The 26568-nt window shown below is 47.3% G+C and overlaps 1 protein-coding gene across 3 annotated transcripts in view; it reads left to right on the top strand.

Moving 5' to 3' along the window:
• Positions 1–536: 536 nt before the first annotated feature.
• The window catches only part of PLCD1 (phospholipase C delta 1), a 50841-nt gene continuing 24809 nt past the window's right edge, over positions 537–26568 (top strand). The window contains exons 1-3 of one of the 3 annotated variants that reach the window (XM_042043070.1): positions 537–838; positions 13426–13590; positions 24535–24763. In XM_042043070.1, the coding sequence (XP_041899004.1) occupies positions 805–838; positions 13426–13590; positions 24535–24763 (428 nt within the window). In that variant the 5' untranslated portion in view covers positions 537–804. Of the gene's footprint in view, positions 839–8308; positions 8771–13425; positions 13591–24534; positions 24764–26568 lie in introns of those variants that run through there. The other 2 variants (XM_042043069.1, XM_042043071.1) reach the window with 2 other exon arrangements.

Here is a 26568-nt window from a genome sequence, read left to right on the forward strand (position 1 = left end):
CTTTCCCTCTCCCTGCTTGCTATCATCATCTTTCTACCCTTCAAAGATACCTGATTCAGAAGGAGGGGACAGAGTGGAAGGAATCAGTTTCACTCAGTAAAAGCCTCAGGACAGCGCAGTTTTTTTTCTGTCTCGCTGTCTCAAATGCAAAGCTCATAACTTTTTTCTGCCCCAAGCTCATGCCTTTGCGAGCTTTTGTGGTTAGTTTCTATTTCTACACTGGCAAGTTCTGACCTGGGTATTTTTTTTAAACTTGTGAAAAGAATCATGCCTCCACCAGCACCTAAAAGCTCGCTAGCCCTAAACTCCGACCCGTGGCATCTGCTTAAGACCCTTTCCTTGATTTGCAGACCACCAAGAATGGATTCAGAGCACTCGGCGTCTGCTGGAAGCCGCGCCGGAAAGGCGCGGAGCATGAAAATGTGGCAGCCACAGGAAAAGAAGCATCGCTGGGAAGCTCCAGCAGCAGCAGCAGCAGCGGCAGGAGGAGGCCGGGCCAGCGGAGAAGACGCCAAATTGGAGCAGGGAGGAGCCAGGGCCAGAGCGGCGCTTGGCCGCAGTCGGTGCGCTGGGCAGGCGGCGGCGTGCGGATGCGGGAGAGATAAATGAGGAGTCATAGCGAGCACGCAATTCCAGCCAAGGGCAAGGAGCAGGCTCTCCGGAGGGAGCTGCCGTCGGGGGCTGCTGGAGCGGGGAGCAAGGGGAGCCTGGCGGCTCTGGCTGCCGCCCCGCAGCAGCGCTAACTTTTGGGCACAGCTGGTTCTCGGAGCCCTTCTGCTGCTGCTGGCGGCTCCTGCTGCAGCCATGGAAGCCAATGGCACATTCCTCGCCTGCAACAGTAAGTCTGTGGAAGTGTTCTTGTGTTTCAGCTCTCTTATCTTGTCCAAGAGCTTTGGTTTTCCTCCTCTCTTCTCCACTTCCCCATTCTCGCATTTGGATGTAATGGGGCATTTCGTCGCTGTTACAGAGACACATGACAGATTTTGCTCTGTTAATGGGGTGAGCTGTGTCGGTAGGAGGGGTGCCTTGGCTGGGGAAGCGTCTGCAAGTTCAGAAAAGTGGATCCAAATCTCCTCCCCGTTATGGGAAACTGAGAGCGGGATGGGTGCTCCGCTGAGTAAACTCTGTGGGCTCTGGTGGAGACAGCAGAGCCTGGATAAACACCTGGCCTCAGGGGCTGTCCCCGAGACACTGCAAATATTAAGTACAAAATAAGTAGTGTTTCTAAAATAAGAAGTTCTCTCTGCCCTTGTAGCAAGAGAGATTTAGGAAGGTTCTATTGGTGCCAAGTCTGGGAGGCTTGTCTGATAAAGAGGGTAATGAAATATCCCCCCTCCATTCCCTCACCTGACTTTATGTATTGCTTTCTTACCTCTTCACTGTATTTTGCTTTGATGAACAGAAACAACTCAGGGCTGTGATAGCTACAGGTTGAAATGGGATATTTTGATCCCCAAGAAACAAGAAAATCCTCCAGTACTTTTATTTCATGAGATGGGGGCTTTCTTACTGTGGATGAGCTATAAACAAAAATAAACTGATAGAACAATAAGTGATTGCCCATAAACATAATCATTTTAGTGTTACCAGCAAAAATGTGAAAAGATTCCCCCAGGCTTGTGAAATCTTCACTCTGATTTTCCCAGATGGTAGAAATCCAACAGGAGGGTGAACCAGAGGTTAATGTTATACTTCTTGTAGGTATCTCATTCTTTATACAGCCACTGGGGAAAGAAAGCTAAGAAACACATCTGGAACTGTTAAAACATTTCCCATTTTGGCCTGTGGGTTATTTTTCAGAGAATATTATTTAGTCCTCTGGGTTTAGGGACCAGGAAGAATTCAGTGGCTGGTAATCTACTTTTTCGTCTGAAGCAGAAAAATACAAAAATGTTGAATGAGCCAAGAATTTAAAAAAGTATTTACTGAAATTCCTTCACACATAACACACACACAAGTGCCAAAGTCACTCCAAATGCCAGACTACTTAGACAAGAGGAGCTGCTCACATGTGGACTTCTTAGCAGGATTAGGCTTGTGCTATGTAGTTTGTCAGAAATTTCTGATACTGTGGCTTGTGGATATGTTTTTTCCCTGGCTCTATGTTGAAATTCAGGTTCTTTCTTTCAGTTTCTCTCTCCTTCCCCCCCCCCCCCCCCCAAAATATATACAACAACAGCTGTATTTACCATGTCAGAATTAACGTGGGCTATTAATACTCTTTCTCTTGCCTCGTGAAGTTGGTTTGTTTCTGAACTGGGAGCCCTTGTGCTCATAGATTGTAGAATAGCTAATTTGTACTATGCCTTATTCTTATACACTGACTTTTTCACCCAAGACACTGTGTACATTGTGAGGGGAATGCCACAGCCCCATCATAGGAGTGCCCTCTCTGAAAGTTCAGAGTGAGAATCAGCTTGTAAAATCCTACTGGACAGGCCATTTCCTTGTTTCCTCTGTCAGCAAGTCCTCAGGATTAACATCTATATTGAAATTTCCAAATGAATCATCTCCACCTGCCCTTGTGTGCTGGGGGCACTGAGGAGGCTCCTTCTGTATTTCAAGCTCCATGGGTGGAGATAATGCAGCTTGGGATCAGCTGGGATCTGCTCTGGAGCAGCTGGTGACTTTGATCTCCTTTCCTGGCAACAAAATGCTCCCAGCACGCACCTTTGGTGCAGGTTGTTTTTGATGCACTACGTGGGAGTTTTGTGAACCATAGTGTTCCCTGTAGTGCAGGGGAATTTGGGATACTGACACATCCCAGTGTATTGAACAGTCAACTTGTTCCTTTTTCAGACAGAACAAGTAAAATTCACTTTGAATATTGTTTTGTTTTGGTTTTTTTTTGGCACGAAAGTTGCTAAATTTCCCATCTGAGCAACGTCTTTTAGTAAAACTAAAGCCCACAGCTGGTTCTGAGATTGCTGCCAGTGTATAAAGCCCCATCAGGCCCAAAAGTAGCTAAGACAGGGCAAGAGGATGCTTGGGGAAAAATAGATTTTAATGAGGAAATGAAAAAGAAAGACGAGGGAAATGCAGTCACTTGGAAAACTGCTGCAGGTAGCAGAGATTAAAGGATACAGCCAACTACAAGGAAAAGCAAGAGGGAGAGGTGTGTGGGGAAGAAATGGTTTGTGCAGGATTAGAAACTCAGCTGCCTGGATAGACAGCACTGGGAGCCAAAGGTGTCAATGATTTGGGAACAAAGTAGAATGTCTGGTACAGGGACATCAATTTAAACAGGTATTTTGGAAGGAAAACTGCAGCTAAACACTTGGGGATTTGATCATCCAGGGTGGGATTCAGGTGAGTCAATGCAGGCATCTCTAAGAAATTTTAGGCTTATAGGGATCTAGACAGGAGGATTGTATTCTGTCTTCTCCTGGCCCCTTGTAGGTACTGTGGATATCTAAATGCTGCAGGACTGACCCCTAGCCATGTGTCTCTGAGGCCCTTCTCATGGGTGAAGGGTCTCAGTTCTCACTCAGCCAAGCCCTCAGACCAGCAGGCTGCAGACCTTGGTCAGACATAGAGGTTTCTTTTTTTTCTTTATGCAGGCAGAGAAGATTTTGACACAGTTTCTTCTAAACTGAAATACTTCCACACCTAAAATGAGCCAGCCTAAACACTGTGTGTGGGAAAATTCTCACACTTCAGGCTTCCCCCCACATGGTACCTTTTAAAGCCCTTTACTGAGGTACCACACAACAAGTCTCAATGGCTGGTTTTGGCTAGAGTTACAGAAATTCCAGATAAATCCCTTAGGGGAAAAAAGAAGGGATTTTTTTCCTAGTTTTGCATAATTCAGTTGTGCAATTAATTTATTGCACAAATTTTGCCCTGCTACAGAATGTTGAGAATGACCTGCATTTCGCCTATAGAACAAATTTCAGCTCCTGAAGAAAATGTTGAGAAAAGCTGTTAAGTGGCCTTTAAAAAATGAGGCTGGGACCCACCTACAATTGACTTTGGGTTTATGAAGAGAACATCTTCATCAGCATGTTCACAGAAACCTGACTTGGGAGTTGGGCAACTGAGCTGCTTGAGTGCTCCTGGCTGCTGATCCTGCTCCTATCCATCAAGTTGATATCCTTCTTTTCAATTACTTTCTTTCCACACCAACTACTGGAAAAGCTGTAATTTATTGCAAGCTGGTGTTTATTTCAGTGCCTCTCTCTCTGCAGCCAGATCTCTACATGCACTGTGATGAAGGGGACCAGTGGAAGGGGAAAACCAGACCTTCAGTCTGGTTTTGGGTTCCGAAGTGCAGTGAACTTTAGCTGGGTGTTTTGTTTTACCTGGATTTCATCAAGAGCGCAGGGCAGTAGCTTTTGATGGGTCACAGCCTGGTCCATGCACTGATCCAAGCCCCCTGTGAGGGACCTGGACTGGCAGGAGGATGTATGAAGGTTTTCACAAATAAAGGTCATGATTTGGTCTGTCTGTGAAATGTCTGAGTGGGCAGGCTGGCTTCGTTTACACAAACCAGGGCTCTGCACTGTTTAATTGCCAGCACATTTCCCAGCCTGGTTTTGATCCACAGCAAGCTGGCAGATGGCATGATCTGGGTGATGGGCCTGCAGCCCTTCCCAGCTGGCACTCTGGATATAACCAGCCTGTTTTGGGGAAAGATGGGCTGTGTGGACTTGTCAGAGCTGAAGAAGAGGCCATGCTCCTCCCAGAGTCCTTTCAGACAAGGTGAGACAGCCAAAGGATACAGAGAGAAAGTGGGGCTGAGAAAAGCTGGGCAGGGTGACAGTGCTAATCCCATCACACGGCTTCTAGCCAGTGTGCAGGCAGAGGGAGGCTTTAGGCAGTGATTTGGAGGACAACACAACATGACACTTGGGAGAACTCCTCCTGTATGAATTTTTAAGGTTTAATATATGTGGTTTCTGCCCCAGCTCAGCAGGACCTCTCAAGCATCCTGGAAAGGGAGAGGGCAAGAAAAGCCAATGTAAGGAAGAGGAGGAGGAGGTTTGCTGCTGGAGATGTCCGTTCTCAGTGTGACCACAAGGTGGAACTTGGTACATACCACATGCTCCGCGGAGGCACCCACTGGGAGCAAGCAGCAGCAGTCCTTGGCCAGGGATGCACCCATCCGTCTGGACTCAGCACCCTGATCCTCACTTCCCCACAGGGAGCAAGAAGGGGAGTGCTGGTATAGAGGATCCACAGGCATTTTTTGGTGCAGGTCAGAAGCTGTGCCAACAACAAGACCTCAGAGGATGTGAGGTGTCACTGGGGAGAATAAGCTGAGAGCAGTGAGTGGTGCCCTGGAGGTAGCAGAGAAGGAGGAAAGAGGATTTCCACAGGTGGGATCTGGTAGGGCATGGATGAAGTGAGGAAAGGACTCCAGAAGGAAGCACAGGGCAGGTGGGACCCTGCAGATGTGGAAGGCACCTTTCTGTCACATTCTTCATTAAGAAGAATGGCATCATGTAAAATAGACTTGTCTTTTTCTTCTTGGTAATGAATATAGAGCAAGGCACAGTGGGAAAATCTCCCCTGAACATGGCATTAATTATTTATGTAGTTCCCATAGGTATTACTGGCTACAAGTTGCATCATGTGCATGGTGTGATGGGGAAGGGGTGAGGTCATTACCAGCACAGGTGTTTTTATTCCGCTCCTAAATTATCACAAGTCTGGGCAAATCAGCAGCTGAGTCTTGTCATGTCATTTTTGTCAGCTCTAAAGAGACTGTGATCAGAATTAGGGTTGCACCACTTTTGGTGTTGCCTAAATATGATGGTGGTGGGAGAACAGGTGCAGCCCTAAAGACCTCAAAAGCCAACCTGCTTCTCCTAGTGTGAAGTGGTAATAGTGCTTCCTTAGCTCCCTTGGGAAAGGATGTGATAGAGATGAATTAGTTTTGGAAAATCACCTGAAGAGCAGCCAGTGCACTGTAGTGTTCTCACACAGCCCATTTCCTACCAGACTCTACAGCCACTCCATCTCCAAGTGCCTGTTTCCTGGCTATTAAAGCACTTTGCTAACTTTGGGACCATGTTCTGACATCCTCGTCCCCATCGATTTTCCATTTGCTCTGTGAGTAATCCAGCTGGAATTGATAGGGTGATTAGCCCCAGTCCTGGGCACGGGGCGTGGATAACTTCACTCATGTGACCAGGGCCATTTATTTAATTGGGATTGGTCATAGAGGTAAAATTGCACGATCCACTGAGGTGCAGTTACCTGCAGTGAATAAGGCTTGGAGAATTCTTCCGTGAGCCATTTGCAGGAATCACTTCCTCCCGTGCCGGAGTGTGACGGCAGCATCGTGTAACATCAGTACCCAGTGTCACACTTGCCTGTCAGGCTTGTTCTGTGACTTGTGGCATTGTCTTTAAATGACCTCAGGACCACAATACATCTAGCTCAGTTGTTTCCCAAAGCGGGGAATTTCTGGCCTGATTATCTCATCTTCATTTTAAAGACAAACTGATTTGAACTGCTTTATGGCTCTGAAGCCCTCACAACAGCAAAACTCGCACATTGCTGTTGTGGAGAGGTATCTCAACTCATTGAATGCTGACCCTGTGCTTTGTGTGTGAGCAAACTTCAGGGCTAAGTACAGTAAAATGTTCTCAAGGGCATGGAAAGCTTTGAGCAGAGCTGTCACTGGCACTGCTATTAGGAATTAATGAGAAAATGAAGCACAGGGGCTTTGTGTGTTCCCAGATCAATCCCTATGGGATGCTGGTTGCTGCTGGACAGGAGAGCTGGTGTGTAGAAGCAAATTGTTTTGCTAAGGCAATTAAGGGAGACTTCCCCATTCCTTTAATTAGATCAGTCCTCTCCAGGAGAATGTGAAATCTGGGAAGTGCTCAAAGACTGATAGCTAATAAATATCATCCAGCCATTACATCATGGTGCTCACCTCCTCACCAGGGAAAAAACAAAGCTCCCACCTCCCAGGGGTGTGCTATGGGGATTACAGCTCAGACATCCAGCCCTTGTCTGTTCAGGGGGCCCAGAAAGGCTGGAGGTGTTTCCCGAACACCCACAGACTGCCTGGCTAACGTGTTCAGCAATGTCTCATTCAGAAATTGCCTCTATTCTCCTTCTCTCTCTGTGATCTGCAGTGGCTGTGTGTAAATAAAGAGTTATTAGATGTACTGCTGTTCAAGGCTATGCAGTGGCTCTGCCTTGTCCCCAGAGAGTTTCTTACCTGCAGTGCATGGCAGTGATTAATGACTCTGACCCTGTCCTTGTGCTGGTCAAACAACCCAATCCTCTGTGCTTCCCTGTGAGGGCTGGTAGGGCTTCCTTCAAACTACAGAGGAAGAAGGGGAAGATGTCTGGATTGACAGACGCCAGAAACAGAGATAACGTTTGTAAAACCTATATTGAGTATGGTGAGGGGCTGGTGATGAAGAGCCTCCATTTAGGTCTGTGGCTAAAACAATGACATGGGGTTGGATGTCAAGTTTCTTGGGCATATGCTGATTATGCAGTAAGGGACATTTACCCCAGTGTGACCTGTGTCCCTGCAGTACCTTCAGCCTTGCAGCAGCAGCTTGCAAAGGCCATGACAAAACAAAAAAAGGTTTGTGACAACGTGTGTGTATAACTGGTGTTTTTCCCTTCAGAAAAGGTCATAGCTAGGGAAGAGGTGGGTTTTAGTCCCAGCCATTGCCAGGACAATGGGGAATGGCTGTGAGTTTCAGCAAAAGAAATTTATACTGGTCGTAAGAAATTCTTCACTGAGAACACCTGAGCTCTTGTACAGGGATCTAAATTGGCTTTGGAGTCCCTGTCCCTAGAGATATCCAAACTCACCTGGACAAGGCTGCAAGCAACTAGATCTACTTTTGAAGGTGACTCTTCACTTTGAATGGGTCATTGAACAAGAGAGCCCCAGAGGTTCATTCCAACCTGAATTATTCCCTGATTCTGTGTAATCTGTGACTTGTTAAATCCCTGGGGAGGCTTATTCCTGGACTAGAGTGCAGGGTAAATCTGAATTACAAGAATAAACCCAAAGCTATGCAGAAATGTGGCTGCACAGTGACTCACCCAAGTCACACAGGAAATTGGTAGCAGAGAAGACACTCTCTGCACTCTTAGGAAAATACTCTTCTGTTGGTGGAAAAGGAAGAGCATTAAAACTCAGTTTCCAAGCATCTTTTGGGTCACATCTGCCCTGGCTAAGAGCTGTTTTAGGCACCGTCTTCAGTGCCTGTCAGTGGGGACAGCACGGAGCAGCTCTGCACAGAAGAGAAAGGGTGGAGCCAGGCTCGATCGGACTCAGGCGTTCGTGGGCAGGACAAGCTGACAAGAGCAAGGCAGTGATTAGGAGCCACAAACAATATCTGGGACTTCTGCAGCCTGTGGAAATGATGCGTATAATCCCACTAGCGTACAACTGGTGGAAAACTTGTTCCTTCTACCTGGGCAGCTGCCGGCAGGCTCCTCGGCTGAATTTTGCATCCAGCGTGTGAAGCAGGAGGAGAGACTTCCCACAGTCCCACCCCCAGCTGGACTCTGCCCTCCCCTGCCTTGCTGTGCTGCCGCTGCCCCGCTGCCTGCGCTCGCTCCTTGGAGCCCCGTGTGACACCGCGCCCGCCGGAGCTCCTGGATGAGCAGGGATCCCTGCAGGGGTGGCACGGCCCCCCAGCCCTCCCGACGGCCGCCTCCTCTCCCCGAGCCCCACACTGGATCATGCAGTGCATCCGAAGGCAGCCCAAGCGCACCGTGTCCCAGGAAAACATCCTACTGGAGCAGAGCCGTAGAGTGGCCGCGTTGAATGGCATCAGGCTGGGTAAGGGACAGCTTGGGCAGACCCTCGGCACCGGCAGCCGCTCCCGTTCTCTTTTCCCTGCGCAGAGGCAGTGCTCCACCCTAAACTCCGGGGTTATTTTTAAATTCCCAAGGTTTCCTTTCCTTTCGTTTGCCTGTAACCACACGCCAGATGTGTGAGCCGCTTCGTTGGAGGCATCAAAGAATGTGGGCAAAGGGTCAGTTCCCAAATCTCTTGCTGGGCTTTCTGAACTGCCTCTGTTTGAGGCTGTTTGGGGAGGGCAGTGCCCTTCTCCTGCCCCGTTTCAGCCCTGCTCTGTGGCGTGTTGCCTGTTGCTGTAAGAGCCCAGAGAACCACGTAGGGGTTGCCGATGAAAGAGGAAACCCGGGGAGTTTCATAACTTCTGTGCCTGGGTACGAACTCATTGCTGGTTCCTGCTGTCTGGAGGCACAGCCCAAGTGGATGCGAGTCCCTTGATTCCTGTGGACTCAGAGGTCGGGTGGAAGTGGGAAATAGCCATTTACCCACCCGAGTTCTTTAGATTTTACCAGAAAGGCTTTCTGCCCTTTTAAACCAGCAAACCTGAGTTAAGCCTGGTCTGTAAGCAGGTGGGAGGAGGAGAGCAGGCGGGAGGAGACTTGTTTTATAGCAACTGTAATTAAGTTCTCTCAGATCAGCAGATTTGTGAGAACAGTGCAGCCATACGGATTATCACGGCCATCCTAACCATCCCCTCGTTTAACTCAAAGCCTGGCTCCTACCGTGACAGCTATTGTTTTATTGTGCTTCCTGCTTGCTGTAAACCTGAGCTAGATAAGCCAAAGGTTAACATTTCTGATGTCTCAGTGTCTAAAACTTCCTAGTGCAGTGTATTAACATGATGGTTACTGAAGTGCTATGTGTGCTTGAGGCACTCCTACCTTGGCCAAACATGATTTTCACTCTGAACATCACTGCGTGCTGAATATATTCTGTTCAGAAAGTGTGTGATTGATGTTTGGCAAGGAAGGGGGTCCTGACCCTTGAAAGGCACTCTGGAATTTTGCATGCCAAGTGTGTATTTGGTGTTTTACAGAGGATGCTAGACCCAGTCCTGACACATGTTTCAGGCAGGATTTGCACATTTATTTCAGTGCAGTGATTGCACTTCTCATGCTTAATGTTGTTATATAGTTGGGAGTCAATATCCTTGTCCTGCTGCCCAGTGTTTTTTATCTTTGAAATGATGTATGTGTACAATGTGTACTCTGGTTTCTTTGATATGAGTTTTCATTGGTGTGAGATGGAGCTCTGAACCACAAACCTCCTCAGCTTCAGGCTTTGAGCAATCTGGTCTAGTGTAAGGTGTCCCTGCCCATGGCAGGGAGGTGGAATGGGAAGACCTGTAAGGTTCCTTTCAACCCAAACCATTCCATGGTTCTCCATGGGATTTTTAGGAAGAAATCCTCAGGTTTCTGCTGGGAAAAGGTGGGGTTTTTTTCTGGAAAGCAATTCAAATAACCAGCTGAGAGTAATGTCACCGTGACACATCAGGGGTGTGTTTGTGGTTTCTGTATCAGCAGATCAGACTGTCTTATGCTGCATCTCTGGTCTAACAAAACACTGTTGCAGGTAGGAATACAGAAGTTACATGACTCACCCAAAAAAAGTCTGTGCCAGTGCTTGGTTGGGCATCGGAAGCAGAGCCCAAAGCACTGGCCCTCTTCCCTGTCCAATTCAGCTGTGTGAGCTTGAGCTGCTGCTAGACAGACCCTGAGCAGCCTGACACAGGCTGCACCCACCCCGTTAAGGGGATGCCCCTCTTTCCTTTGGGTGGCTAAGGCAGGGCTTGGGGTCATCACTGACACAGGTCGTCTCTGGGTGACTGCTCTGTGTCTGAAAGGATGCCACGTCAAAGGGATGTCAGAGCTGTTAGACACTCATGGTTGGCCCTCTTGCCCTTTTCTGGCCAAACCTGCTGTCTCCTAGAGGGAAGCTTGTCTCTGTCCCCTCCCTGGCTTCTCCCACTGCCACTGGCATCTTTTATCTTTGCCACGCCTTCACCATGCACCGTCCATCTTCATCCTTCCCTCCTGCTCTTGCGAAGTCCAGTGCCCTCCTTTGCTGTTCATTTGACCTCTCCTGGTCCTCAGGCACAGTGGCCAAGGATGAGTGGGAGGTCTGCTCCCACCCCATAGTTAGATCCTGGGAAGAAGAAGGGGAGTTTTGACCATGCTATTGGTCTGACTGGGCTGTCCTGGTGAACGGGATGAAGGGCTCTGAGCTCCATTTTGTGTCTGAACTGTGTGGTCCAAGTCTGGAGGAGAGGAATCTGCCCTTGGCCACCACCTGTGCCCATCCAGATTTGTCTTTATTACGTTGGTGCAGCTCTTTGGGATGTCCTGGTAGCAGGACACGTTACAGATGCTGCACGCAGGGTCTGTGGAACAAAACGTGCCCTGGTTAAATGGATTTCTTGTTCCACACTTATGGACAGAAGCATCCAAAGGATTTGATGGTTTTCCTGCTTTCCTCCTCATGTCACCCTAGGGTGACATGTCCTCCTCCTAGTCTTGTAATGATGCTTCCAGTGGTTGGGATCTGAAGAAAAGGGAAGAATGAGGCTGGGAGCCAGATTAGAAATGTGGGTGGATAGAGAAAAGGGAGAAGTTGGTTTCCTCTCCAGGAACCATGAGGGGAGCCCCAGGGATGTTAGTGAGGCTGCAGTCTGTGCACTTGGAGGACCTTTTCCTTAGAGCAGAAGCCAGCCCAGCACAACTCAGGAGACCAAGAACCTGGGAGGCCGTTGTGGTGTTGTCCTGTCCATCCTTCCTCCAGATGATCTGGCCTCTTATGAAGCCCTGGGAATGCTGTCCAAGGTCCCATTATCTGGCCTCAACTTTTCACCCTTCTGTGCTTTGCAGGACACAGCTTTTTTTTTTTTTCTCTCCATGAATTTTTTTCTAAGGTTTTCAGTGGGGGAAGCATTCAAATTCCCCTCTTAGGAACCTCTACATCAGTCAAGAGCTGAGAAGCCCAGGGGATGCTGTAGTGGGGAAGACAATTAACAAGATAGCTAATTTAATGTTGAGGAAAGAGAGAGGCCAAAGCCACCTTTGCAGGATCTCCAGCTTCCACTCTGATGCTTTCAAATCTGGAAGTTTCAGCCTGGCTCAGCTCTGGGCATGGTCCTTGACCTCTGCAAAATCAGTAAATGGTGTGAGCAGCTCACAAAGTGGACACTGGACACCCCTAGTATTTATCTCTGATGAAAATCTCAGGCGTTGGCAGCTTAAAATGCTCTCTTTAGGCCTGTGTATCCCAGTTACAAACTCCCAGTGCAGGTTTTTGCTGCTGCCACCATGACCCACCTTGGTGTTTTGCAGCAGCTGGTGCTTCAGTTTCCTGTATGGGATGTCAGGAGAATGGGAATTTGGCCACTTAGATCTCATGGTTTTGTTTTTCAAGCAGGCTTGAAGTGGTGCTTGGTAGTTCATTGTCTTGCCTTGTTTAAAAGCCAGTGATTCAAAGCAGCTGTGTGTCCCAGAGAAGAACCAACCCAACCCAACAGGGGACACGGCAATAAAAAATTGTTACTTGTGAGACCCCACGTTATGTTTGTCTAATACTGAGCAATTTCCCTGGAGCTGAGTGGCAGGTGGCTGCCGGTGGCCAAGTGGCTACCTGCACTGTCAAGGTAAGGTTGGAAAAATTCCCACTGAGTTGGGATGTGCATGGTCAGCACTGCAGAGTTAAATGCTGCTTCACCAGCTCTGAACCAGACTTTCCTGCAGTGTCACAGAGCTGCAAGGGGCCTATTACAGAAAGCCCAGGATGTCTTCCTCATGTTTCATGCTCTCACCCTCCTCAGCCCAGATCTGTAATCATTGGTTGGTTTGAGAGACCAAGGTATTTAGGTACGTGAAGTCATGCACTGCTGAGACACTCAAAACCATGTAGAATGCCAAGTCTGTGTTTTCAAAGTCTCAGTAGGTGCCTGTTGCCTCTCTAGATGTTTTAAGTGCCTTCCTGAATCTAGGCTAAGTTGTGAAATCCAAAGTTCCCACAACCAGAAGGTCTGGTTGTTATTACTTGACATTGCATCGGCCTTGTAGTGTAAGAAAGACGAGGACCCTTCGGATGGCTGAGCAATGAGGAGAGCGTGGCTGCTCCTTGCTGCTGCCTTAGTGATCTGTTGCTGCCTGTCACCAAACTTCTCTCTCCTAAGCTTCATCTGATCAGCAAAATTCCCACGTGGATAGGAAGGCACTGCTTGCCAGAGGAGGATGAGAAATATCTTTGTGTATTCCTGTTTCCGCAAAGGAAATTTTGTTGCAGAATAGATTTGAAATCACTTGAAAGTTCCTGACAGCATTCCAGTTACAAGTTATGCAATTTTCCTTTCTCTGTTTTTACTGTTCTGTTGTTGGTTTTGTTGTAGTTTTTGCATCCTAACAGTAGGCTGTATTTGCTGGGAAGGAGATATTTTATCTTTGTAAAACACTTGACAATTATAACACAAAGTCTTCATACGAGGCTTCAGCCTCTTTTGTGATCATGAAGTGGCGTGGGGGATTTCTGGGTCTCTCTGCTCTGCTGTCCTCCCCAGACCTGGCTGCCTCTGTGGAAGGAAAAACACTTTGAGCATCATTTCTTGAACTGTCTCTTAAAACATTACCACTTCTGTTTCTCCACAGGCCTCAAAGATGACAAGGACCTGAAGTTCCTCCTGAAAGGCAGCCAGCTGCTGAAAGTGAAGTCAAGCTCCTGGAGAAAGGAGCGGTTCTATAAGCTCCAGGAGGACTGCAAAACCATATGGCAGGAGTCAAAGAAGATGCTGAGATCCCCAGAGTCACAGATCTGTGAGTAAAGTTTGCTTCCTCAGAGGTGCCTGGGGTGAAGCAGGACCATGGTGTGGTGTGGAGGTAGGGCTTGGAGCCATGAGAGCAGGTCCTTCATTTGTCCTGTGACACACAAACTGAATGATGCTGTCAGCTCTGGGACAGCCACGAGGAATCCGCCGTGTCAGGAACGGCCACATTGCCCAAGCTCATGAGCTGCTGCCTCAAATGGTTGTGGGGTGGGCTGTGCTGGTCTCAGCAGCCCTTCCTGGCTCGTTTCCTCCCCAAATTGTTCAGTCACTCAGGTGCCCGAGACCTAATTCTCAGTGTGAGACATGGTGTGAGCATTTGTGGTGTGGGCTCTGCCAGGATGCTCCTTTCCTGCCTGCAGCCCTGGGGAAAACTGGCATTTAAGCCTCACAAGGGAACTGCAGAGATGTGGAAATCCAAGGGCTGACAGGAGATGTCTCTGGGAAGGAAACCCTTTTCTCATCCTTATCTTGGAAACGCAGGATCTGCCCTGTTGTAAAAAGTCCAGATACTACTATCACCATTATATGGCACAGGAAAAACCATTCTGTTCCAGCAGCACCCAGCTTGGCACTGTACTTGGGACCAAACTGAACCAATTGTGCAGTCAAAATGGAATCAGGCAGGGTGTGTGTCTATCTTTCTTTTCTTCTCATTTCATATTTTTCTGACAAATTTCTCCATATTTTCTGCCATTTTTTCTCTCATATTTCACTAATCATTGTAGTCTTGTAAATCCAGGAGATAAATTAGCAACATGGAATGTTTTATGGCATGTTGAAATGTGTTAATTACACAATTTTTTTGGTAATGATCACAATTAACTAAATGAAGGGTGGGTCTTCCAAATTACCTCCCTTCCTCCCACAAACACTGATAAGGTTTTCAGTAGGAGGAGTAAAGTAGCAGGGTAAAATATGTTTGGTTTGTAACCCTGATGGCCACACTCTTCTCACATGACCTTGGGCACCTCATTTAATCTCTTTGTGCATTCTCCACACATTTTCTTTCTCTTCCTCTAACTGTAAAAGGCTTTGAATCATAAAATCTCAAAGGTTTGGGCTGAAAGGGACCTTAAAGATCATCCAGTTCCAACCCCCTCCCATGGGCAGGGACACCTTCTGCTATCCCAGGTTGCTCCAAGCCTCATCCAGCCTGGCCTTGAACACTTCCAGGAATGGGGCATCCACAGCTTCCCTGAGCAACCAGTGCCAGTGTCTTGTCACACTCTGAGTAAAGAATTTAATTCTATCATCTAATCTAAATCTCTCCTTTTTTAGTTTAAAACTGTTTCCCCTTGTCTATCACTGTCTGCCCTTGTAAAAAGTCCCTCTCCCTCCTATTTTATAAAAGGGGAAGTCTGCAGTGAGACCTCCCCTGAGGCTTTGGGTTGGAGACTTGTCCCCTCCTGAGTGTTTGGATGCCCATCCTGGCAGGGTCTTAAGCTCAGCTGGGCTCTTCAGGTCTCCCAGTGCAATAACCCATCACAGCAACAGCAAACAGAGAGTCCTCAGTGAGTGTTTGCTGCCTGGGAACGCCTGCTCTGCTGAGCTCTGTCCCATATAAAACCAAAGTCCTTTCCCAGGTAATATATACCTTGCTATATATATAATCTTGCTAATATATCTTGCTCTAAAACAGATAAGGACACAAGTTGAGAAAAATGACTCTCAGAGCTCCCTTTCCTATGCTCTGAGCCAGCAGTTTCCAAATTATGGGGTCTGAGAGCACCTACAGCAACAGTCCTAAGCCCACCTAGTCCTTGGAAGTAAATGGGACGGGATCCTTGTGCTGTGGCTCCAGGGACCCTGATGTTTGCCTGGAGAAGCCTGGTGGATCCATGGCTGTGGCAGTGGCATGGAGAGGGGGTGCAACTGTTTTTTAAAAACAGTATTTTATAAATAATAAAGTTTTATAAAAAATTTTATATTTTATAAAAAAGAGTGAGATCAAACCCTTTGAGCTGGGCTCTGGGCACACGCTGGGGGTGTGCCTGCGTGGGTGTGGATTTACAGATACACTTTGGTAACTGGGCACAGCCAGCATTGCCACACTGCTGGAGACAGGCAGTGCCACTGTGGGCAGGAGAACCTGCTGTGCCCTGGGAGTGACCTCAGTGACACGTGGAGATGGAGTAATGTTACCTGCTGGCTCACAGCACGTGCCTGCTCCTGACGCTCCATGCAGGCACACCTTTCCCAAGGAAAGATCCTTTTTTTATTTTTGTCATCAGGATAACAGCAATGGAGACAAGTCAGTGGAGGCAGAGCTTGTCCTTGCAGCTCTGTGCAGGCAAGCTCTGGCCAGACTGGCTTTGCACCCTGACACCTGTCTGGCTGTGGGAGCTGAACAGGCTGTGTCCCACATGCTCCTGGCAGGATATGAGCCTGTGCCTGCACTTGTGGTGCCAAGCTCTTGGGAGGGTTGGAGGGACACCTTGGGGCTGCTCCAGATGCACCTGAACCTGGAAGTCAGCGAGAGATGAGTACTGACTCCTGCCAAGTCCCAAGCCATAACACCAAGGAGGTCCATTTTCATAAAATCATAGAATGGTTTTGGTTGGAAGGGACTTGAACATTTCCAGGGACGGGGCAGCCATGGCTTCTCCAGGCAACCTGTGCCAGGGCCTTACCACCCTCACAGTAAAGAATTACTGCCTTATAGGTAATCTAAACCTGCCATCTGGCAGTGTGAAGCCGTTCCCCTTTGTCTCATTGCTCCAGGCCCTTGTCCAAAGTCCCTCCCCAGATCTCTTGGAGCCCCTTGAGGTACTGGAAGGGGCCCTAAGGTCTCCCTGGAGCCTTCTCTTCTTTAGGTTGAACACCCCCACCTCTCCCAGCCTGTCTCCAGAGCAGAGGGCCTCCAGCCCTTGGAGCATCTTTTTCACTCACTCCAACAGGTTCACATCCTTGGTGGCCCCAGAGCTGGATGCAGTACTGCAGGTATTGTATCATGAGAGCAGAGGAGAGGGACAAAATCACTTCCCTCAACCTTCTGGTCATGTTTCTCCTTGCCTTTCTCTTTTATTGATCCTCTGAGTCCTTCCATTCCCAAGTTTTCAGAGCGATTACTGTGTCTGAGTTTCATTCTGGAGCTTTCAACTTCACCAGGCTGCTTTGGGTCCAGGTAGAGCATGGATTCCCCCTGACTTGTGTTGTGGCCTCTGACAGGCTCTATCACCACAGCTGCCTTCTTATTAGTCCAGTGTGAAGGCAGTCACATCAGAGGAAGAGTCCAGGGTCAGGATTTGAGACCCAAAATCAGGGACTGCAGGGCGAGTCTCTCCAGAGGGACACCCTTCCTTGTTAACAGACACTGACTTTGCTCTCCAGGACAAAGCCTTTCTAAAGCTGCAGATAAGCTCCCTTTTCAGGATGGAAAACAGGGTGAGCAGAATGGAAACTGGGAGGTTTAGCTGCAGGTCTAATCTTATCCACAGCATTGCTGACAGCGATGGATGCACCTCAGAGGAGCCAAGTCTGGGTACACCAAGGGTTATGTTTTTGTTTGGATAGCTTCTTGTTATTCCTGTTGGTGTTCTTATGACCATGTGGAAAAGCTATTTGTAAACCATTGTGTGGTGGAGTCTGGTAGATAAAACTCGGGACTGCCAGGGTTGGACAGGAGAATCTCAGATGTCTGAAGTTCAAAAAGCCCCACATATCAGGGTTGTGACAGGAGCAGATGTTGCCTGGATCAGATACACGGGGTACAACCAGTACCTTCCTTTATTGTCTTTAATATTTTAAACAACTGGGAATTTAAATTAGATGCTGTCTTCATAGCTGCATTACCGAAACAGGGCTTTGGGGATAAGCTGTCCTTCCAAAATGCTTTCTGAGCAGGTAGAATAATCCATTTTTTCCTTATTGTCAATAATTCCTTATTTTTCAGTATGTTCTATTTAGGCCCCGGGGGACTTTTTTCTTTTTTTTCCCCCAAAAACCCCTGAAGCATCTTAAGTCAGTTTTCCAACAAGCATGTTCTGCCCTGTGTGTACTCTCTGGTTGCCTCCAGTAGAAACATGGGGGTGCTGGGCACCAAGGGCTGCCCAAAAGCATCTTTAAAAATCCATTTTTCACCACAGCCTGCTCCATCCTGTGTCTGAGCTGCAACCAGGTCGACAAACATGCTGCTGCTCTCATTATCTGAACTGGTGTATAGGGCCACAGGAGGGTGGATGCTTCTTTGCCCCATGAGGCTTTTCCACAGCTTTCTCCCTGGGCTCCAAAAACAGTCAAAGTGGCAGGATTAACAGTTTTGGAGCAAGGAAAAGATCTGTGTGAGGGAGCTGAAAATCAGTTCATTCTGAGGCAATGCACTCCTGAGCATCACTGTGGTGATGAGGGAGGAGAGCCAAAGGGAGCAGAGGGACTCAGCTGCAGGAGCAGCAGCCTGTCAGTAGCACTGTCTTGTTTATCTGTGGTCAAATATCAGATCTCATCTAGGTGATAAAAAAAGAGCAAAAAGGCATTTGCTGCTTTCAATGAAATTGATTTTTGGAAGTATTTTCTTAAACCAGCTGTAATCCCTAGTGTGAGCTCACTTAAGCCAGACTCAATCCCTTTAAAAACTCTCTCAACTCAGGGATTTGTGGGAATGGTTGAAAACTTTCCAGTGAATCATCCTTTTGAGCACTTGGTGGAGAAACAGGGTATTCAAAGGCAGAAGGAAAAGGCTGAACGAGTCAATTAAGTTTAGGGGTGCTGCAGTGGGGCCCCAGGGGTGGTGCTTTGCTATCTCCTGCACTGTGTCTCTCCTGGAGGCTCAGGGAGGTGATGTTTTCCTTGACAGCCGTGAACGTGAACGAGCTTCACACACTGAACCAGGAATGACTCACTGGGGCTTCGTCGTTGAGTCACGAGCAGTGAAGTCAAGAGAGAACGTCAGGAGTTGTAACTGAAATGTTTCCATTTCTGCCCAAAAGCTTATGTAAAAACTACTATTGTTGGATATTTTTTTTTTCCGTGTTTTGATTAAAATAATCAGTTTTGGGAGGTGAGCTAAATTCAGTTGCACTACTGAGTGTTGCAAGTGATGATTGTATTATTACTTAAAGTCATGAAATTGATATTTTGATCTGTTAATTATTTACTGTTACTATTAAAAATGCAAAGAATTTTTTCCTGTTCCTCTGACTTCTGGCACAGTTATAGGGTATTTTTGCTTGGTTTAATCATAGAACAAAAGGTTTATGTTTATAGGCTAAGACCTGTGTTCAGCAGAAAACTTTTTCCTTTGCTTTTGGCTTGCTGTGAAATTTATGGATGTCCTTAAAATGCCATGCCGTGAACATACCATACCACTTTTGTGGAAGAATAAATTATTGTTTCCATTGAATTAATGTCCTGAACTTGCTTGCAGAGGAACAGGAAGGATGTAATATTGCTCTGTGTTTGCTTGAGTCAAGAGGCAAAAGCTTGAAATTGTCCCTGATAAGTGTCTAAAGTCAACAGAAACTCTCAGCAACCTGTGTGCACACAGCAGGTAGCTGGCTGCACTGACAGCTTCCTTTTGCAGTTTCTTGAGGAATCATTGCTTTCGTGGTCAGACATGTATTTATCCTTGGAAAAAATATTTGCTGATGTGAATGCGTTATGCAAGGCGGCCGTCAGCTGCGAAAACAAAACCGTCTGTCTGTGGGTCTCATTAGTTTTTATCAAAATTGCTCAAGCCATAAACCACGTCATTTCAGAGGCAGAGCTGCCTGTTTCTTCGATTGAGTTTTGAATCAGGCCACCACGGGCGTCGCTGGTCAGTTTTCATCACAGGCAGTGTGCTGACAAATATTGACCTTATTCTCTGTAGCATATGTTAAATGCAAAGGCAGAAGCGTTGAGAGCCTCAGATCCAAATTTAGCAGTGCTGTGATGGCAGAGGAAGTAGGAACTGGTTGCCAAAATAGTTTGCAGGGCCCTGCTTGTGTGGAAGGAATGTAAATAGAGATCACTCTCTTTGCCTTAAGGCCCTAAGCCATGATGGGTAGACTGAAAGATTGGGTAAAGACCTTACATTAAAAGGTATTTGCAAACAACCTGTAAAATTGCTTGTGCATTGTCTCGCTGGTTGTCAGCTGGTGGGCACACGCCAGCAACGAGGGCGGACTGCTGTGCAGCAGATCTTGAGTTAGAACAACCTGCTGAGCATGTCGGTGGAGGGGGAGTGGAGAAGAGAATGGATGAGGAATCAGCAGCTGGGACCTGCCGTAGTTCACACCCAGGGAGATGAAAGAGCAGTGCTGGCAGGGCTAGGAAGGCACGGCACAGCGGGGCTCACGCTGAACCCACCCGTGAGTCATTATGTTAAAGTATCCCTCGGGGATGAGGGTGATGGATGGCCTTTGGTGTTCCCAGCCCAGGGAGCTGACAGAGCTCCAGATCCCACTGGTTACAAATGTCCTGATCCCAGCTGCGTTTGGCCATTAGCATCAGCCACCCCTGGTGAAACCGAAGTCAGCTGAGCAGCTCTTGCCGGGGTGAAACCAAAGCGAGGAGCAGCACACGGGGTGCACTCAGCATGTTGTGAAATCCATGTAGTGTCTCTGCAGGATGGTCCTGGGGTCAGGTAGCAGCTTTCATCTGTTCCTGACAAGATGCTGAGCCAAGGTGCAGCTGGCGAGGGTCTGGCCTTTCTGCAGACATGCAGGCTCTGTACAGCTGAGCACACTTCTCATCTGCATTTCTTGACAGTAAACAGAAGTGACTTACTGAGCCAATTAGAGTGGGATGGAGTAATTAAATGTGACTGAATGCCACATTGCAGAGGTCCCCTGTTTCTGACAGGGGGTAGGATGAGGAAAGGATCTGAGGAGTTCTTCCCCCAGAGTGAAAAGCTGCCCCCCTTCCCTAAGCAGTAACTCGAGGAAGGCTGTTTTGGCAGTGCCCATACAGTGACCCTCTTCTCCCACTTCATCAGTAAAGGCACAAGAAGAGAGAAACACCTGTCAGTCCTTGTCCTTCACATGCTCAGTAGCTTGCAGGAGATGTGGGTTCAGTTTATTATTTTCTCTCTTGACAAATACTCTTGACAAAATGTCTCATCTCAAAGGACTGCCTATCAAACAGGAAGAAAACAAAAGGATTGTTCTCTGCCTTTGTTCCTCCTTTCCCTGTATTCCTTAGGATTACCAGAGAGTTTACTGTTCATGCTTCCAGCACAGTCTGGACATTTCAGTTGTGGAACAGGGATGAGAGAGGAGATGGAGAGGCCAGGGCTGATCTCTCAGAGAAGTGCTCTCATCATTAGAAATGTTGTCAGGCTCTTCCTTCTGGCTCTTCTACACCAGAATCATAGAGTGGCTTGGGTTGGAAAGGACCTTAAAGGTCATGCAGTTGATTTCCTTTAAGAGGTGTTTCTTCTGCACGAGGAGATGAGTTTGCAAGTGTAACTCCAAGCTTCTTGAAAGCCATGAAGAGAGAAATCCAAATCAAAAGAGACACTCAAAAGATACATGTTGGTTGCTTAAAAATATCATGGCTGTCAAAAGAATCCTGAGGGCCTGAGTCATCCCTGCCTGCTGATGCCAGGGGTGAAAGGGGAAAAGGGTGCTGGGCTGAAAATCGGCAAGGGAGAAGCACAAGAGCAGGATCCAGTGATGGAAACTGAAAGGAGGGCTACAAAGAAAGTTCTCAACATCTCCTTGAGAGTAGTTCAGACAGGAGGAATTTCACTGGCTCCAGGAAATGCTGCTGTATGTCCATGGCAGTGGGGAGCCTTTGGCTGCCCGAGCAGCATCCACAGCAGCCAGGAAGGCTGACCAGGATGTAACCTGTGTGAGTCGGTGTCGGGAGGCCAGGAAGAACACAGGCTTCCTTGTGTTGTGCGTCATATTTTGGGCTCTCTGCAAACCACCTCTTCAGCAGACGCAAACACTCAGAAGTAGATGCAAACTTTCCAGATTCTCTTCTGCTTGTGGTTATCTCCCCGCTGTGGCGTGATGGGGAAGGAACAGGGAGGCTGCAGGGAGACGGGATTGATGGCTGTTTGCTGTGAGTGTTCCTCTGCTGTGAAACGTGTCTGTCCCCTGGATATTTTTGATTTCTCCTTGCAGATAGCTCAGCTGAACACACAGTTAGTTTGGGACTGCTAATAGAGTACACTGGCTGTCTGGGAGCAGCTGATAAAGTACTCATGCTGGGTTAAGATTTTCCAGAGAAGAGATAACTTTAGCAGATGGCTTGGGCTGAGTCCTTTGGCTTCAGCTTTTTTTATTGATAGATGACAACAGTACACACAACCAAGCTATGGAAAGCTATAAAAAGTGTCCTTCCTTACCCTGCTTTTTGAACAGTTCCTGTGGTGATAGTTTCTCTCCGTGTCTCTTGTGTGACTACAATAGACACCAGTCCTGCTCCTCAGCCATCCTTGTACCTTTTCTGTATTGAGGAGCTCTTTTATCTCCATCATCCTCTTCTCAGCACACCCTGAAGAGATCAAGGCAGCCCTTCCAGACACAGGTTTTCAATCTTTTTTTCCTCCCACACAGCTCTCTTTTCCAGTGGATTCATGCAGCCACGTAATGGTTTCCAAAGAATCCATTCTAAATTTCCAATATTTAACATCAGATTTTCTGGTCTTGGAAACATGAGGCCATTGCCAATCCAAAGTTTAGGGACTGATTGCACAAGCAGACTAACGAGCCATTCTGCAGGACAATAACTCTTGTGAGCCAAGCAGTGGTGAGCAGCTGGCAGGTGAAGAGGAATAACAGGATGATCCTTCCACTTCACTGCCATAAGCAGAAGAGACCCAGAGAGGAGGAGAATCCCCTACTTATGGACAATCTGAGATGCCCAGCCTGCACTTCCTTTCTGGTCAAGGGTCCACTGTAGCCATGGATTCAGGGTGTGACTTATCTTACCCTGAAGTTTTTGTTTGAATGGGACGGAACACTTGTGTTCCAAAAGCTGCTTTATTTCCCACTGGCTATAAAAGAAGCCTGACTAAACTTCAGACTTTCTGATTGAGCTGAATCTGGCCAAACACGATACCATGCTTTACATTCAAGGTGAAGTTCCACCTGAGGCACAACCACTATAATTTGATTAATGTCCTGGTTGAAGGGCAAGGTCACCAGCAAGGCCCAGCTGTGGGGGAATTGCAGCCCTTTTCTTTCTGAGCTGGTTTTAGGACTCAAACCCATGAACTTTCACTCAAAGGTAAATTGGCCAGATAACATAATTCCACAGCAGCCCAACCCAACCTTTTCCTCCCCTCCTCTCAAATGATCAACTGTTGGCCTTTACGAAGTGATAATCAAAGACCACACAAAGAAAACGGCTCATAATTGTCAGGGAGGAGCTTTGCTGGCTCCAGGGAGCTCCTCATGGTGTGTTCTTGTATAGAAACCAAACCAGCAAAGTGCTGTGGAAGGTGTTTGGCCACCCCAGCATCTGGTGAGAACTTGAAGCAAATGTTAAGTGGTGCTTTTAGAAAGTCACTGATTTTTGAAGATTGAAATTTTGGGTGGTTTTTAAATGTCTTTTTCCCCAGTACCTGAGCATTATCATGACTGGTCTGGGAAAAAAGGAAAGTTTTCAATCCTCTAATGAGCATCTGATGAACTTTGGATGATCCCAAGGCAGCCATGCCAAAAATGTGCAGGTGGACTCTGAGTTGGTTTTTTCTACAGTGTTGACTTTGAATGAACTGGGCACTTTAATGGTGAAATGGATGCTTAAAGGCAAGTTTCTCCTGTTCAGCTAAACTTTGGGGATATTTTATACTCATGCACTGCTTTTTAACAAAGTTCCAGACTAGGTTGCTCCAAGCCCCGTCCAACCTGGCCTTGAGCACTTCCAGGGATGGGGCATCCACAACTGCTCGGGGCAACTTGTGCCAGTGTTTCGTAGATGCATGAAGTGACCCTTGAAAGACAATCAGAGGCTGTGGGTGCTGCTGGGAGCTTGCCTGATTTCAGCCCAGTTTGAGGGCACTGATTGCTCTCAAGGGCATTTTAGGGTTGATTCTGTTACTTACATTTGTTTAATACAAGTCTCTTAATACACTGCTCTTTCTGGATTGCCTTGTGTGTGCATTTTGCAAACTTGGAGCAACTTCAGCCTTCATTTCCACCAGCTGAAGAGCAGAGATGGAAATGGGGAAGGATGATCTTGAAAACAGTGTTTTCCTTTCTTTCAGCAAAGAAGATAAAGTCTGCCCTTGGCAGGGGTTAGGATGGAGTATGGGTGACACCAGACTGCTCTGAAGCTTTGGTCTTTGCCTCCCTAATTTGCACATGTTTGACTGAGAGGAACAGATGGGTTCTTAAATTTTGCCTTCTCACTCTTTTTGCAATCTAAAGAAGGATAGTTTTGTTCTCTACCCTCCTCTTACTGAAGTCACCTCTTATTTTGCCCAGAGAGACTGTGGACTTCTCATCCCTGCAATTGTTCAAGGCCAGGCTGGACACGGCTCGGAGCAGCCTGATCCAGTGGAAGGTTTCCCTGCCCATGGCAGGGGGTTGGGACTGGATGATCTTTATGGTCCCTTCCAACCCAAACCATTCTGTGGTTCTAGGATTTTCCTGTGGGGTGATGTTCACAGGGAGGCACAGCTCCACTCTCCCCATTCTCAGGGGGGATGAGTTGACGGATGCTCAAGTCAGGGATGCTCCAAGGGCTTGGAACCAAACTCTTGGCAGTGATTCGTATCTCATAAACAGGACATCACAATATGGCACCTAGGGCATATTCTGCTTCTTTGTCAAGTAAAGAACATGAGGAAAGAGGTTTTCTTTTTAAAATTTCTTGCTCTTTCTGGTCCTTTTGAGTTGAGTTTTCTTTAGTACCAAAGCTTGGGGAAGGGGGGAAAGGGAAGGGAACCCTCCAGAGGTTTCAGGAAAAGGAGAAAGAGTAATTTTTTAATATCTCTCACCAAGTAGAGATAAGGCTGACGGAACCCCTGCTGACAGCAGGCTCTGCTTTCTTTCCACAGTCTCCATTGAAGATATTCGGGATGTGAGGTCAGGCCATAAAACAGAAGGTATGGAAAAATACGCCAAGGATGTCCCAGAGTATCGCTGCTTTTCCATCATCTTCAAAGACCAGCGGAAAAACCTGGACCTCATTGCGAGTTCAGAGGATGATGCCAACCACTGGATCGCCGGCCTTGGGAAAATCATAGCCCACAGCAACTCCATGAACCAGAAACAGAAACTCCAACAGTATCCTTTGCCTTATAAAGTGATTAATCACAGACAAAGATGCACTTGTCTTTCCCTGTGGGTGGGGACAGTAGGCTAACCTCCTTTTTTCCCTGTTGGCCCCGGGCACTGGATTTTCACTCTGCACCCAGGCAAGCTCCCTGGTTTCCAATGCTTTTTCCCCCCCCTGTTTTACAATGATACCAGCAAGAGTGGAGTCAGGCTTAATGTAGCTCCTTAAGCAAAGAATTGCCTCTTTCATGGAGCTCCAGCTAAAACAATCATTATTTTTTTGTGTTCTTCAGGGGTCTGTTTCACTTGCATTGAAGTAAACTCCAGGACAGGCACTTCTTGTCAAGGGATGAAAAGCCCGTACTGTTTACTGTGTTTCTTGGTAATACAAGGAGAGGGAACTGATTCTCCTCTTCTCACTGCCAAATTTACTCCAGGGTAGCTCCACTGACTTGAGTGAAATTACTCCTTATTTGCCTCAGCATGGGAGGAAGTTTTGCCCTGAAAAAATCTGCAGTTGCTCTGGTGACAATGCAGAGATCAGAAAGGAAAAGGCATAGAGCAGGAAAGGAGGGTGAATTTGTTATGAAATGGAGAGGGGTTGGTTATTGGGTGAAATCCTGGCTCTGCTGAATTCACAGGGAATTTTCCCTGGGGCTGCATTTCACTCAATAAGTTGCTTTGCAAACAGAGATTTCATGTTTAAAAAGAGAGAATATCTGTGGGTGCAGTTTTGGATGGATTTTCTTCAGTCCCTGTGTATCTGAGACTCTGACCATGACATCTGAACCTGTTGGCTGATTTCACCCTGATTTGACAGAGCCACAGAAGTTGTAAAATATTAAGTTCCTTTAAGATTCCCAAAGGTAGATACTCAGCTATCAGAGAGGAAAGCTGATAGCACTCTCAGCTGAGAGGGCTGGGTGGGATTCATGGCTTGTTTGACACCAAACATCAGAGAAGAGGGGGGATGCAAAATCCTCAGCTGGGCAAAATCACAGAGCTGGAGCTCGAGTCTGAGCAGGCACCAGGAAGTCTTGCCCTCAGTTAAGTCTTCACTCCATGTGGGGTCTCTGCTGGGTAGTAATGTACTGATGGAGAAGGAGATGGTGCATAAATGCCGAGCTTTCATCAGGCTTCACTCTTCTGTGGATTCTCTGAAGTCTGAGAAGCACTTTCACAGCCTCAGTGCTGTTCACTTAAAGGAATCAGACTCCGTTAGTTCTGAAGTGCCTGGGATGTCCTGTTTATCTCCTGCACTATGAGTGTCTTTTTTGGATGGTTTTTCAAGCTCTGGGCTGTAAGGTCACTCCCCAGCCACCCCACAGTGTGTAGGGGAAAATCTGGGCTGCATAAAGTTGTCCCTGGAGCATGTCAAGTTAAATATGTTGCTGAAAAACTTGCCCATAAGAAGAGACAAGATTGTTAAGGGGGGAAAAATAACAATGACATTTGCAAGGGAAGAAGGCTGTAAATTTCCAGCATGGAAAAGTGCCTTTCTGTCTTTGGAAAGCAGAATCGAAGCTAAATAGGGTGGGTAGGCAAACCATATTTCTGGAAGAGTAATTACTGTGCAGTGCTGGCTTCCAATCTGGGCTTGTCTCAGGCCATTTAACGTAACCTGGAATTACAGAACAGCATGATTTCTCATTTGAAATTTGATGATGTTTAATTAAAGCCTGGGATTTTAAATTTAGTCTGCCTTCACTGGGTTTGCTTGGCAGCGTGGGCTTGCTCAGATCTTCCTTAAACCTCAGGAGTGTTCTCCGCATCTGTGAGCACAGAAGGGGAAGAGTCAGGAGATGAGAAGTGCT

The sequence above is a fragment of the Corvus kubaryi genome, unplaced genomic scaffold (assembly GCF_017639235.1).
Source record: "Corvus kubaryi isolate FWS band 111438036 unplaced genomic scaffold, C.kubaryi_AGA036_p1.0 37398, whole genome shotgun sequence".
In the NCBI taxonomy this organism is placed as follows: Eukaryota; Metazoa; Chordata; class Aves; order Passeriformes; family Corvidae; genus Corvus; species Corvus kubaryi.